At 33.0% G+C, this 15,373-nt stretch overlaps 2 protein-coding genes and 1 pseudogene across 2 annotated transcripts; 1 reads left to right on the top strand and 2 right to left on the bottom strand.

The window, feature by feature from the left end:
• Positions 1–805: 805 nt before the first annotated feature.
• Positions 806–2,352, top strand: LOC123910828 (annotated as a pseudogene).
• A 135-nt stretch (positions 2,353–2,487) lies between these two features.
• LOC123910829 (arogenate dehydratase/prephenate dehydratase 1, chloroplastic) lies at positions 2,488–6,693 on the bottom strand. The gene is made up of 11 exons (XM_045962100.1): positions 6,224–6,693; positions 5,604–5,671; positions 5,423–5,515; positions 5,113–5,313; positions 4,659–4,739; positions 4,475–4,570; positions 4,053–4,130; positions 3,894–3,983; positions 3,744–3,811; positions 3,322–3,403; positions 2,488–2,869 (listed from the first exon to the last, which is right to left on the bottom strand). Exons 1-11 carry the CDS (start codon positions 6,462–6,464, stop codon positions 2,813–2,815), a joined length of 1,155 nt encoding a protein of 384 aa, XP_045818056.1. The 5' UTR covers positions 6,465–6,693; the 3' UTR covers positions 2,488–2,812.
• Positions 6,694–10,893: 4,200 nt separating this feature from the next.
• LOC123909758 (lactoylglutathione lyase GLX1) lies at positions 10,894–13,407 on the bottom strand. Its single transcript, XM_045960644.1, has 9 exons — positions 13,261–13,407; positions 13,023–13,108; positions 12,778–12,902; positions 12,554–12,618; positions 12,217–12,429; positions 11,922–11,969; positions 11,711–11,818; positions 11,457–11,609; positions 10,894–11,154 (listed from the first exon to the last, which is right to left on the bottom strand). Exons 2-9 carry the CDS (start codon positions 13,106–13,108, stop codon positions 11,113–11,115), a joined length of 840 nt encoding a protein of 279 aa, XP_045816600.1. The 5' UTR covers positions 13,261–13,407; the 3' UTR covers positions 10,894–11,112.
• Between the last annotated feature and the right edge of the window lie 1,966 nt (positions 13,408–15,373).

Raw genomic sequence — 15,373 nt, 5'->3', positions numbered from 1 at the left:
AATTTGCAATTAGATCTCTCAACTAGAGATTTTTAACTACATCTTTGAACTTTTAAATATTCATAATTTTTTTTTGTTACATTTTTTTTAAATATTCATAAGTTGGTTCCTCCCAATTTTTTAAATAATTTATAATTCAATCTTTAAAATTTTAAATATTTGTTATTGAATCCCTAAATTTCGTGACTAATTGTTTTGTTTAATGGCCTAATTACATATTATGGACAAGTTCAATGTACTAAGTAGTACAATTTTTAGAGCAAATAAACTATTTAAAAATATTTTCTTCCCCTATATTCTTTTTCTTCTCAATCTATTGTAAAAACTTATAAAAAAAACACAAACCTATTTGTGTAAAGTTCTAAATTAGTCATTAAAAAACACGAAAACTTTTTTATTTTGAAATGAAAATATAAGGTAGGTCCTAAAAAACTTCATATGTTGGTAGAAGTAATTAAGGTTTTGATTACCTTGATTTTATCTTTGTTATTTTTATTTAGCTAGATTTGTTATTTTTCCCTACTATCTAAGTTAAACTATTGTAGCCTTGAGACACATCTTTTCATTCAATATTTGGTGCATTCCAAATTATTTACTCTTTCCGATGGATTCCAGAGTTGTATCTGATAGGTTTGTCGCTTGCAAATATGTGTTATTGTTATAGGATTAGCGCTTGTTGATCCTTCCCCGCTTCCATACTGCGTCAAATTCTCATATATTGATTCCAACCTTTCATACACATGGCTACTCTTGCTGATACTTTTCTCGCTAAAATTCCAGTGCATAAGGTGGGGATGCCGCATATATGGATGAAGATGTTGATGGTGAGCTAGCTGATTTAGAGAACCTTAATTATGATGACTTGGACAGTGTTTCCAAGTTGCAGAAAACTCAAAGATATATTGATGTTATACAGAAAGTGGAAGAAGCTCTTCAAAAGGGTTCAGATGTTTCAATTCAGGGAGTAGATTTAGAAGATGATCCTGAATACCAATTAACTGTGGAATGCAATGCATTGTCAGTTGACATTGAGAATGAAATTGTCATTATTCACAATTTTATCCGTGACAAGTATCGCTTGAAATTTCCATACGTTGAATCACTAGTACATCACCCGATCGATTATGCACGTGTTGTTAAGAAGATAGGAAATGAAATGTGGATCTAACTCTTGTTGATTTAGAAGGGCTTGTACACCCTCATGCTTGTCTCGGTTACAGCGTTGACTAAGACTGGCAAGCCACTTCCGGAAGAAGTCCTTAATAAGACAATTGAGGCTTGTGACCGAGCTCTTGCTCTTGATTCAGCGAAGAAAAAGATTCTTGATTTTGTAGAGAGTAGAATGGGTTACATTGCCCCCAATGTTGCTGCTATAGTTGGCAGTGCTGTCGCAGCTAAACTCATGGGAACAGCTGGTGGCTTATCAGCTCTTGCAAAGATGCCTGCTTGTAATGTTCAGCTTATGGGAGCCAAGAAAAACAATCTTGCGAGGTTCTCCACCACAACATCGCAATTTCATGTCGGTTACATTGAGCAAACAGAAATATTTCGGACTACTCCTCTTAGAATGCGAATGCGAGCATGCCGACTCCTGGCTGCAAAGTCTACACTTGTGGCATGAGTAGACTCAATACGTGGGGATCCATCTGGGAAAACTGGACGATCTCTCAAGGATGAGATCCACAAAAAAATTGAGAAGTGGCAAGAGCCCCCTCCAGCTAAGCAATCGGAACCACTTCCAGTGCCTCATTCTGAATCCAAAAAGAAGAGAGGTGGTCGAAGGCTTAGGAAGATGAAGGAGAGGTATGCAATAACGGACATAAGGAAGTTAGCAAATAGGATGCAGTTTGGAGTTCCTGAAGAGAGCTCTTTAGGGGATGCTCTGGGTGAGGGTTATGGAATGCTTGGTCAGGCTGGTAGTGGCAAGCTTCATGTGTCAGCTGGTCAAAGTAAACTTGGTGCAAAAGTTGCTAAGAAATTTAAGCATAAGAACTACGGTAGCAGTGGTGCTACATCTGGTTTAACCTCAAGTCTTGCATTTACACCAGTGCAGGGAATTGAGCTGACAAATCCGCAGGCTCATGCACATCAACTTGGTAGTGGAACTCAAAGCACCTACTCTGAAACCGGAACATTTTCAAAGATCCAAGAGGACTTTGAAACCATTCATGATCCTAAGTTCTTATTCTGTCTCCTGAATTGTTGGTTGTAAACATTCGAGTAAATTGTTAATGCTGCTGTGGGATATTGCTCCATAGGTGTATGGTAGATTTTGTAGGATAACCATGTATACTGTTAATTGTGTGAATCTGGTTTCCTGTAATAGGTTAGCCATATATACTGTTAATGGTTCAGAGAAGGATACTAAGTTCTTACAACATGTTATAAATGAAGTAACTGGAATTATAAATATCCGGTTACTGGTTTTAGATAAAGGGGTCTACAATCTAAAATTCTAAAATAAAGATATAGGTTCTAGAAAAAATGTCCCAAGATTTTGTCTTTATTTTTTCACAGAAGGAGTCTGCAATTAAAGGTAACGAACGTTGATCTTTAATGGCTCTATATCCTATGCGCAAATGAATGATAATATATAATAACATAATATAAATAGCAAAATGAGGATGCATGCACCAGCATTCACACTAGGGTAAACTACGACGAAACTCCTTAGGAGATCAAAATAATTTAGAAACAGGTGCATTGAGCAATGCTTTTCTCCCTTTGACTCTGGTAGTAGCCTAGCCGCTCATGCTGTCAGTAAAACAAACAGCATCTACTGCTGTTCGCTCTTACCTACTTTAAAGAACTTCTATACAACTGTATCCATAGGATAACAACCAAGAACTCGAAGAAATCTTGCAAATTCCTGAAATGTAAATACCAAAACAGAAGGTGTTACTAACAATTTGAGATAACTTCTGATCTGAAAGTAAAACATATGATTGAAGTCACTAAAGAAATATAGCAACTTTAATAAAAATAACACGGATAGGATGTAACGTGTGATAGAAAGGGTGATCATAATGAGTCAAAAACTGTTAAGCCTCAAGGACAGATGGCAACTGATCCTAATAATTAGGAACGAACAGCTAGTGGAAGGATTCGTACGTGTAACAGATTGATGAAGGATTTTGTGCTATATAACAAAGAAGGCAATGATTGGACTCTGACTCTCTACTCCCTTCTTTGCTATATAGCACAAAATCCTGCATCAACCTATTACGCATACGAATCCTTCCACTTTCTCTGCTAACAGCTAACGTTGCCATAAAAAAAATAGGGGAAAACAATATTAAAATGAGTTGATAATGGACAGACCTGCAACTGTCCTAAAGCATTTTGTGCACGAGGTTCTGCCATTGAAGCTTCAAAATCGATGTAGAAGAGGTAGTCAAAATACCTGCCACCACAAATTTCCAAATCATAGTTTAACTTTACAATTAACTTCCATGCAAAATATCAGCATCATTAACAATAAATGAAAACCACAACAAAAGCTTTGAAAATCTGATCAATCAGTTGAACTGGAAATCAGTCAGGTATCAAGTCATTTTAAACCAAAAAATAAGGTAATCTCAAAATCGGCAAGAATCATGAAAAACTGGTCTAAACCAATGATCAGAACCAGTTTTATGGATATAGTATGAAAACACTTGTCATACTTAAATGTGTTTAAACTAATAAATTTACACACCAAACTCAACTATGGAAAATCTCAAATAGGGAACGAAGTTACTCACTTGGCACTTCCTTCATTTGAATCATCAACAACCCTTAATGGGCGCTGCTTCAGTGGGCGACTCTCTATCTGAATTAAAAATGGTAAAAAAAGAGCAATGAATGCATGTTTTAATTTCAAAATCTAGACAGACATCAATTAATCAACTCACCTTTAACAAATTAATATTCCTCATAGAAAACACTGACAGAGCTTTAAATAGGACACCTGGACCTTCTTCTATACTGAAAACAATGCTAGTCTGAAGAAAAATCATGAACTCATCAGCAAATTCAAAAAGTAAAAGTATATTTAAATACAACTCGTATACCTTATAGGGCCGGTCAGTTCCTGGAATTATAGGCTCCCTTGCAAGGACCAAGAAACGAGTAACGTTATCGTCATCATCCTACGAGGATATCAATGAACAGCTCCAGTTTAATCTTGACTTAAACCAGCAAACACAAGTATGTTTAATTTTCTACCTTTTTTTTACTATAACAGAACATATTCTCCGAGGGAGAGTTTTTCCTATAACAGAACATGTTCTCTAATGATGGAAAAAATTTTGTATTCCTAATGGACACAAAAATCAGGGCATATTTTTAAAGATTGGCTCATATACTGCGAAAATATATAATAAACATTGTCCAATCCAAACTCAGAAAGGAAAGCAATAATTTGAAAGAGGCATCAACTCCTATTGCATGCATTAAAAACCATGTTGTGAAAAAATGAAAACACAAGTATTACCTGAATTCTTTCTGCAAGAATGTTCAAGCCATATATTTGTGCAGCTCGGGAACTTGCAATAGCTCCGGTGTGTCTTACACGGTTTATGGCCACTGCCTGTCCACAAGATTCCAATAATTAAGACATGTCACTCTACAACCTAGTCAATACATACTTTCAGGCAAAAAGAAGATTCATAATGTACCTTAGCAGCAACAGCAGTATCCTGTTCACCAATTTTGTCAACACCTAACTCATTAAGTACCATCTCACATTGTGCAAGAGCCTGCATGTAAAAATATTACAACAACATTTTAAAATTTCTGAATATTTAAGGATCGGTATTTTGTTGTCAACAGATAAGCTTATTCTAGTGATACAGTTTGCAGTCTCATGAATATATGCAATTATAAACTGGGTTAAGACCTGAAAATTGGTATGTTTAGATAAGCCAGTAGATTCCTTTGAGAAATAATCACTACATGACTGACAGTAAAGACGGTTCATGCTATCCGATAAATTGTACTAAAGTGAAGTCACTACAATTATAAAGCATATCTATTGAGTGTGTTTGAATAAGAAACATAATGTATCATCTTCATCCACTCTTTACCAAAATGGAGGAAATAGAAAAGAATTATACGGAATATATGATATACCTGAGGATGACTCACAACACTTTTCAGCTCCTCTTTTGTCACGCCGGGTAATCCTAAGAGACAATGGTTAACATGCAACTGCACCTCCCCAACAATGTGCAATCTATGTCGAAGAAGTAAATCATAATTGCGGTGGATGCTTCCACCCACAGAATTTTCAATAGGTAAAACCGCTTTATCCACCAACCACAATTCAACTGCCTACAAGAAGAATACAAATATTTATCAATTCAGCAGTCATAATTCGGAAATTAAAGCATCAAGTGGGGAGACAAGGAACGAGAAGATATCATAAGTTGAATAATGGAACCTTAAATGCAGCTTCAAACTCATCACATGGCACAGTCTCACATTGTGGATATGCTTTCAAAGCTGCATCCTCACTATATGCTCCCGGAAGTCCCTAAATCGATAAATTGACTAGTTAGCAAAGGAAATAATGGCATTGATATTTCAGATGAATAGTAAATAGAACCTATTGCGCATGATACCTGATAAGCCACGCGCACCTTTGATCCATCACTTTCAGAAGAAGAAACATCGATTGATGTCAAAGGCTCTGCAATTACATCATGTCAGCTTCAACCACAAAATTTATTAGATTTTTATATTAGGCTTAAATCATCCTTACAAAATCGACTTGTAAGATAAAAAAAAAAATCTACTAATAAATACAGTTCAGACCATATATCATCCAATGTAGAACTCTTAACGGACCGCTCATGCCCAAGACTAAGCATTTTGAGTGTGACCCAAGTGGACCGACAATGGATAATCCAATGGATCTTGGATAGGCTATGATGGTTTTTAAATAGGGTCTAACTCATCCTTATGCATGTAAGTTGAGTAATGTCTCTCATTTATAAACACATTTTCATTTCATATTTCATCTAATTGGAAAACTCTACACAAAATTATTTTCCACAAATGCCAATTCGGATTATATTAACATCATAATTATAATCATATAACTCACAGGTGATATATCAATGATCAACATTCAACAACACAGCACAGAACAGAACAGCAATTCAGCAAAACAATAATGGTCTGAATGGTAGTTGAAACATAAAAATGAAATTTTGATGTTAAGGGAAGGAATGTAACTCACTAGGAAGCATGTTAATGTCCTTATGGAAGCCTTTATTGTCATTGTGAACCAAGGGGTTGTCATCTTGAACATGAATTGTAGCTCTCTGAGCTAAAACACTCAAAGAACTACATTTGTGATTATGAACAAGCTCATATCTCAAATTTCCAATGAACCCAGAATGAGAACCCAATTGAGGTTTGGAATTGGAAGAACTGGCCCAGATGAATGTACCCTTATTAATTACAAGATCAAAAGCCATCAAAATCAAGCAAATCAATCTCCACTATAGATAGATGGATGCAATAGTGTGTGAATGTAACATACACACAGACACACAGTGGATGAATTTTGAACAATGTTTGAGAGAGAATTCTCAAGGTAGGTGAGCTAAGGTAGGAAGAAGAGAATACTACGGTTTCTTAAAAGACACAAACAGTCTATGTAACCGACCCAACCAGTTTTGTTTGTACTATAATAATAACGTGGATGGATGAATCAATTAATTGAAAAATATATGACAAGCATTGAATTCTCTCTTTTTCCTTTTTTTCTTCTATTTAATTTTTGACTAATTGTTAAATGTTAAGAAAAATGTTAAATAGTGCTCGGATACCAAAAGTAGAATAATAATCTTGGAACTTGTGCAATCAACATGTTTGAAATATGAACAATGTTGTTTTCAATGTAAAATTTATCTTTTATAGTTTCTTAACTAATGTCTCAGAGACACTAGTTAGCATGACCCTACTCTTAAATATAGTTCCTCCGGTCATAATTATAAGAGAAGGTTCATTTTTTAGATACATTGAAAGTTTGATGTATCTGGTCTATATTATAGTCTAGATACATCAAACTATTTAAAAATTGAATATTTTCTTATAATTAAAATTAGAGGGAGTATGTAAAAGTCAAAGTGTATCTAATAAAAATTTAAGCTAAATACATTTTTATCTTTTTTATATTTATTTAAGTCAAAAATCGTACTTTTTTATGTTTAAATGGTTAGAATTTTTTAGAAATGAGTATTGGGCCTAACTCATCCTTACAAAACTGGCTTGTAAGGTGAGGATTGCATCTAGTATATAAACACTTATTCAGGCCATCTCGCAACCGATGTGGGACTTCTTAACAGAAATTGAATAAGTAGAAGATTTTCGGTTGAGTGATTAATATTGTACTCTTTTCGTAATATTTTATAAGTAAAAATGCATTTTTTAAGTTCATTGTATATTTAATGTATCTGGTTTATATTATGGATTAAATACATTAAATGTACAATGAACCTAGAAAGTATATTTTTGCTTATAAAATGTTACGAATGAAGTATATTACAAAAATTTTAATAATTAAATCATCCTCACTGATATAATTTTAGTTTCTTGTGTCAATAAAATTGCAATTTTAATGTCTCAAAGAATTTAGTTCGGTTGGTAGAAACATTACATTATATACGTAGGAGCCGAGGTTTAAATCTCGGACACTCCACTTATTCATCTTTAGTCCAAGTTCATTCATTAGTTTCTGTAATTTTCTCTCCTCCCTCTTTCTTTTCACTCAACCAAACGGACCGTTAAGGTAAATTTTCTAATCACTAGATTACTTGATATCGTGATTTTAGTTTTTTTTTTACATGTGGTCATCTTATTTTTAATTATACAATTTTTTACTCTAAATTCATAGTTTTGACCATCCAATAAATGAAAAAGAAAAGAGTGAAATAGAGTATTTCAAGATAAGATCTGAAAAATGGGCGTACATATTATGGGACATAATTGGCTAAGATTCGAAGGACTAACGGTTTACCAAAAATAAAAAGTTAATACAATGTACCAAAGGTTGTTGAAAAGAAAACAGCAATGTATAAAAATAAGTTAGTGCAGTTAATAAATATTAATAAAAGTATATTACTATAAGCAAATACTACATTATTATTTATCTTAAAATAGAAGATTATATTTTATTTGTTTATTTAGTAGTCTAGTATCAAGAATTTTATCCCTTAAAGAGAATAAATAGGAATTCAAATTACATCTATATATTTTAATGTTATTATCAATTGAATTATGTTACTAGAGACAATAAAAACTGTATTTAGTTTATTATAAATTTGAGATATTTTTGTTTATTTAAAGAAATGTCTTAAACATAAGTTTAAGATATTTTTTTGTCAAAAAAAAGACATTATTATAAAAGAAGAAAAATAATTATATAGTATAAATCAAACAATTCGTTAAGAGACTCGCATGAGATATAAGATAGTCTAAACATTTTTATAAATAGAGGTAATTTTCACCTTATAAGTCGGTTTCACCTTATCACCTGCTATCATATTTTCTCTATCGTGTCACCCACCGTTTATATCTCCATACCAACCTAAATAGTATTGAACGTGATAGAGTGTCTTAAGAGTTTTACATAGGATGCGAGATTATTTGAACATGACTTTATAAGTAGAGACAATTTTTAATTTATAAGTCATTTTTGTAAAGTCGAATTAGGTCCATAATCCAAAATTTTACGACAAACACCGCGTCAAGTAGAAAAATCATATGACGAAATCTTAAAAAAAAAAAAAAATTAAAATTGAAACCTCTTATTTAGGTTAAAGGAGGGTGAAAGATGCACAATGGTGAACATATTTAAATAAGTAGTTATATTCATTTTTAAATAAGCTAATGAACTAGTAGACCAATAAGATTAAACTCCATTTTGATATTTAACATGACATATTAAAGAATTTAACTATATATGACATCATTTTCAATTTTAGTTTATAATACATTTATATATACGAAAAAATAATGTAGACTAATAAATTTTTATTACTTAAAAAAAGTGAATAAATATATAATTTAATTCAAAGTACAAAATTTAATATATAATAAAATAAAAATAATAATAATAAATAAATAAAAATTATTCATATTTCCTTAAGTATGTAAGCATGGTAAATAGACTCTTTTTTTTTACAGTTAGTTAATTAGACTTTTAAAAAAGTCTTAACATGCTTTATATAAAAAGTATGATGGTCAGGCCTAAATCCGAGTAGGCTAGATTGTAGCTCTCGTTGGCTGTCTGACCTATTTTCACATTAATTATTAGGACTTTTCTCCAAAATATTACTAGTATCTTGTTATACATTTAATTTTTTAAACATATTATTAATATGTGTCCCCTTAACAGATACTTCATCCATCCTTTTTATAAGGAACACTTTGAAAATTTACACAGATCAAGGAAATATATTATAAATAGTTATTTTAATTTAATACTCCTATAAATTTAAACATATTTCATGTATACCCTTATTTAATTACTTTTGATTCAATTAACTTACTTAATTTTAATATTATCTCTCATAATAAATAATGACATAAGTGAAATTAAGCATTTAAAACATTTGAAAATTGGTCAAAATTTCTTATAAAAACGACCAAATTTTTTTCCAAAGTGTTCCTTATAAAAAAAAGACCGGAGGGAGTACTCCTCAATCCGTAATATAAGAAAAAAAATTAATTTAAGTAACTTTAATTAATTACTCTTCGGTCCTTAATATAAAAAGGATTATACTAAACAGTATCCCGGGTAGTTAAGCATACTAAAATGGAAACAAATGATAAAGTTAATGATTAGAGATAATAATTTTTTACATCATTAAAACATTGAATGCACAATTATGAGATAAAATTTTCATATTTATATCATTAACCAGTGCCCTGCTCGGGGGCACTGTTTAACATTTTCCATATAAGAAAAAAAATAATTTTTATATCTATTAAAAGATTGATGTATCTAGTCGATTATAGATTAAATACATCAATATCTTAGAATCTAAAATGTAAATTTTTTTACTATATTAAGAATTACTGGAAATAATAAATTTAACTTTATTCTATATTTTTTTGAAGAATGTAAATTTTTTTATTATATTAAGAATTACTGGAATTTAACTTTATTCTATATTTTTTTGAAGAATGTAAATTTTTTTTTTATATTAAGAATTACTGGAAATAATAAATTTAACTTTATTCTAAAACGATTGAATCCAATTTTGGAAAAACATTTGCGTTAAAACTTAAAACTATGGAGAATGAAATTACTACGACGAAGCTTTATGATTAATTGGTTGCTTTTGACTCTCTTCAACTGCTTTCGTATGGAAGGTAAGTTATGTAGGAGAATGCAAAAATGTAATCACCTACCAAGTATCAACTACTACACATTTTCTGGTCCAAATACATATTAATAACTAATAATATTTAATTGTAGCTAAGAAGGCCAAGAACAAAATGATGACTGCTATCTAAAATCACTTATTTGGGTCAAAAAGTGAATCAACTTTTAAAAATAAAATTGAACCAGCATATTTTTGCATGGGTTGGCTAATAAGTTTCTTGTTTAAGTGGTACAACCAATCACACTTAAAATTATTAAGTGTGAGTAGTCAGTCCAAGTGTCCATCCGGCGCAGGATGAGGGTCTACGGGGGATGCCAACCTAGTTGGGATTCCTTCTAAATCCTTTGATGTTATTATGCTCTTTCTTACTTCAACAAAAAAAAATGAAGAATATGTAAAATATGCACTCAACTAAAATATATAAAAAAATTGTTTTTTAACATAAAATTTTGTTTTTAAGTTTCTTAACAATTGGTCTGTGTGATTCCATTACCAAAAGAAACTCAGTACGTGACAAATCATAAATCAGAAGATTAATAGTAGTAGATAGCATACAAAAGGGATATTAAGTGTGCATTAAAATAGATTACAGAACCATATGAAACTAAACACACTGATAAACGTAATATGATCACTGATCAATATAGCTAAAGTACTATTTATTCATACATAACCACTACCCTAGTGCCACTACCTAGGACTGCTACTTTATTTCTTGTTAGATCACTCTTCACTCCAGTTCCTTCAGGAAATCTTCATTGTCAACCAACACCTACAAAGTAGCACAAGGAAGATGAATCATGCCACACTCTTTAAATTGCAAACATACCATGATACACTATATTTAGATCAACGGCTAAGATCGGTTAACCGTGTAATCCGAACCGTCTGATCTCAAACCAACGGTCGTGATTGAAAACAGCGTGTATCTACTACAACAATATCTATAAATTGTAGTCATACAGCTTATAAGCTAATATTTCAGCAGATGCTTTCACAATTAAATACATATAAATTGCAGCATACTCCTACAGTCCTACTCCTCAATATAACTAAAGGGGAAAATTAACTTACAGTTTTCCATCCATCTGGGTCTAAAAAGCCAACAACTTTCGTGCCAATGCCAGAAACTGGCCCTGGTTTTGTAGTGATCTTCCCTCCAACCTCTTGTGCGACTAGGTCGATTACTTCAGCGCTCTTGTATACATCATCGGTACCAATTGCAATCTGTTATAGATAGATGAAACAAATTTAAGGGGTACATAGATTTGCAGAAAGCTAGTTTGCTCTTCAACAAAGTCATATAATTTAACTAATTATCAACTAACCTGTGCATAACCAGTTCCCTTGGAGTATTCCTTGACACCATAATTGTATGTCAACTCCAACGCAGTTGTCTCGTCCTCCTCTCCATACCCAAGTATAGCAATAGTGTACTGTAATACAACATATATTTGTGTTTCTATGTTAATTTTAGACAGTTTATGTGTGGTATACTATATACTATAATTATGTAACTTATGTTAGAGAAAACTTCACCTTCTTTTCAGGATTATCAACCTTCCTCAGCACCTTGAAGCCCAAAGCCTGTGCAAATATGATCACATAAGAACAAATCCTCGTTTTATTAACCGCATTTGGTTTAATGCATATTTAAATCATAACACAAATCATTCTATTCTGTACATCACAATAAGCAAAAGCTATCAACTAGCACAAAAGGACAATAACTGATTAATGGCAAATTTTGTGAAATAAAGTTAATAATACTTATGCAGTTCTGCAACCAGAAACAGATACAAGTACAACTTCCTAGAATGTCTTGGATTGTTACCTTTTCATAAAACTTTATGCCACGTTCTAAATCACCAATACGAAGCGATATTTGAATAAACGGGTCATGAATTACAGATCTTTGGATGAGTGCAAAAGTGTAGCCATCAGGATCCTTCACAAAGGCGATAACAGTTGTTCCGCCCTCAACTGGACCAGGCTCCCTAGTGATGTTTCCACCTTTGGCCCGAATTTCCTCAACCGATTTGTAAACCTAAAATAAAAATTGAATCAATGTTACAACTTACAATGTTATTAGTCTCTTCACAAATCACAAGTTAGAAAACATGTTTAATTAAGCTTTTATCAAGTTATATATAAGAATACTATTGTCTTACATCTTTAGTTGCAATTCCAAAATGTCCAAAGCCATCTCCAATATCATATGAAGTCACTCCATAATCTAACAATAAGATCAATGTGGTAAGAAAAAATAGTAATAATAATATCAAAACAAAGTGTACTTAACTCTGCATAATCATGTAAACAAAACTAAATATTTAACAACAAAATTTTGAATGTTGTTGATACATGACTTCTTGAGAGTATTAGAGTAACTTACTATAGGTCAATTCAATAGCAAAATAGGATGTTTCATGGCCAAATCCAACAAAAGCATTGGAGTATTTCTCTGCTGGAACATCTCTTTGCCTCAAAAGCTTAAACCCAAGACTCTCAGTATAAAACCTGATACAACCATATATATAACATGCATGAGGGCATTTTAAGAATGCAATTAATATTCATCATCTAATTAAATTAAACACAAAATGAAGAACAACAAAAACAGCTTAATTAATTAATTACTTGATGGCTCGTTCAAGGTCACCAACACGATATACGACATGAAGGAATCGACGGTTATCTTTCTTTGGCCAATCAGACTCAGCCATCTGCAACACAATGGAAGGTCATTCAAATTAAACAAAGCAAGAAAGAAAACACATTGCTATAACAAAACCATAATCATGTTAATTATCTAAGCTCAAAAACATGCAAATTAATCATCAAAGACAACTGTAAGAGAAAGTGTTAACTAACTAACCACTGCGAGTGAGTGAGTTAGTAGACTAGAGAATGTATGTCTGTGAATTCTACTTGGAGTACGAAAGGATGAGTCTCTTATAGTACTATTTATGAATGGACCATAGTAAAAGATAGCAACAATATAAAGTAAAAAAAGAAAAACCAAAAGCAACGTGTGAAACGTTGCATTGCATACGTCGGTCAAAATGTATATAGATGCAATTCGGTAAAGATTCATCTGGTAACAGGGAAAATGGATATTCGCTCTCCTGGGAATCGTTATGTTTTCTCATGTGCGACAACAATACACGTCCTTTTTTTTTTTGGTACATACAATACACGTCCTTAATGTTGGGAAAAACCGGCATAGAGAAAATAAAAGAACGCAATCAACAACACAAGAATATAACATGGAAACTCCAAAACCGGAGAAAAAATCACGGCCGTTGTCAAAACCGACAACCAGAGAATAAACACCATGTGAAAATTGTTACAACACATAGACTACCCTCAACCTTCCCTTGGCCCCCAATACACCCACACTCTCCAAAGCAAATACCTAACTACATCTCTCAACCCTCTAATACAAGAGTACAAGAGAAAAACAAAAAAGTCAGATATAAGCTTAAAGTGCTACTGACTGGTGCGTTGAAACAAGGAACTTGAGATCTCTTTATATAGCATTGAGCTCCTTCACTCTTCACTTTTCTAAGCAATGTGAGACTTCTCAAATATAATTTCCTTGACCTTTTTTCCTTCATTAGCAATGTGGGACTTACATTGCAATCAACCCTAACAATCTCCACCTTGATTGTAATGGTCTTCAATCTTCATTGTCTACACCGACAATCATTATCTTCTGCTTCCATTGTCTATACCGACAATCATTGTCTTCACCGACAATCATAATTCTCATTGTCTATACCGACAAATTAAATTATCATACTCCACCATAAAAAGTACACACCACTTGGAACTAAACCATCCCAAGAATTTTATTCACTTGGAACTAAACCATCCCAAGAATTTTATTCACTTGGAACCAAGTCATCCCAAGAATTTCATCTCGAAACCTTGCTGAAAATTTATAGTGCAACTTCCATGTTGGCTTTCTCTGGAAGTTCATCAGCCATCGAGATAACTGCGTACCTTGCATCAATGTCAACCAATGCCCGCACACTATCATCACACACCTTGCATCCATGTCAACCTATGCCCATGTGTCACTTGAACAACTTCAAACATCTGTGAAACCACCTCAGGCCATTGTTAGGCTCCAACAATTTCGGTTTAGTTACATCACCTAGTAAACCTTGTTTCACTAGTCCAACTAAACTCATGTCACTAACAAGTACCCACCCGAAGATCCACAACTTAACCAAAACATGAGAATCACCACTAGTAACAGATGCATAACCAATAATAGTAGAACTATCTAACAAGTATCTACCTACTATCTATGCATCAAAGTTCAAGAAAATACCCCGCATTGTGTTAAAAGAAACTCACTCATACCTTGAACCTTACAAGCTTTCCGTCACCAAGATGAACAACTCCACCTTCAGCTAGCTCTAGGGATTCAAAAATATTTCTTCTTCAAACACGTGTGATAGGAGCTTCCAAAGTCCATATGACTCAACACTCCACCGATTCTCAACTTCCACTAGCACCTCCGCATCCTCATAATAAGTTGTTGTTTCAGACGTAACCCGAGTATTCTTAGCACCGCCTCTCCAGACTGATGTCGAGTATTATTACCACCGCCTCTCCAAGCTGACCTTGTGTAACCCTGATTGCATCAACACATCCTTGACTTGATTTTCTACAAGCCAAACATCAATTTTCTCTAGCCTAAACTTCACAACGGAACTCCCTCCTCCTGAATCAAACCAAGAGCTCTGATACCAGTTGTTGGGAAAAAACCGACATAGAGAAAATAAAAGAACGCAATCAACAACACAAGAATATAACGTGGAAACTCCAAAACCGGAGAAAAAACCACGGCCGTTGTCAAAACTGACAACCAGAGAATAAACACTATGTGAAAATTGTTACAACACATAGACTACCCTCAATCTTCCCTTGACCCCCAATACACCCACACTCTCCAAAGCAAATACTAACTACATCTC

Source organism: Trifolium pratense, linkage group LG2, assembly GCF_020283565.1.
Source record: "Trifolium pratense cultivar HEN17-A07 linkage group LG2, ARS_RC_1.1, whole genome shotgun sequence".
NCBI lineage: Eukaryota > Viridiplantae > Streptophyta > Magnoliopsida > Fabales > Fabaceae > Trifolium > Trifolium pratense.
The sequence above is the reverse complement of the archived record's forward strand: the minus strand, read 5'-3'. Positions and strand labels throughout refer to the sequence as shown.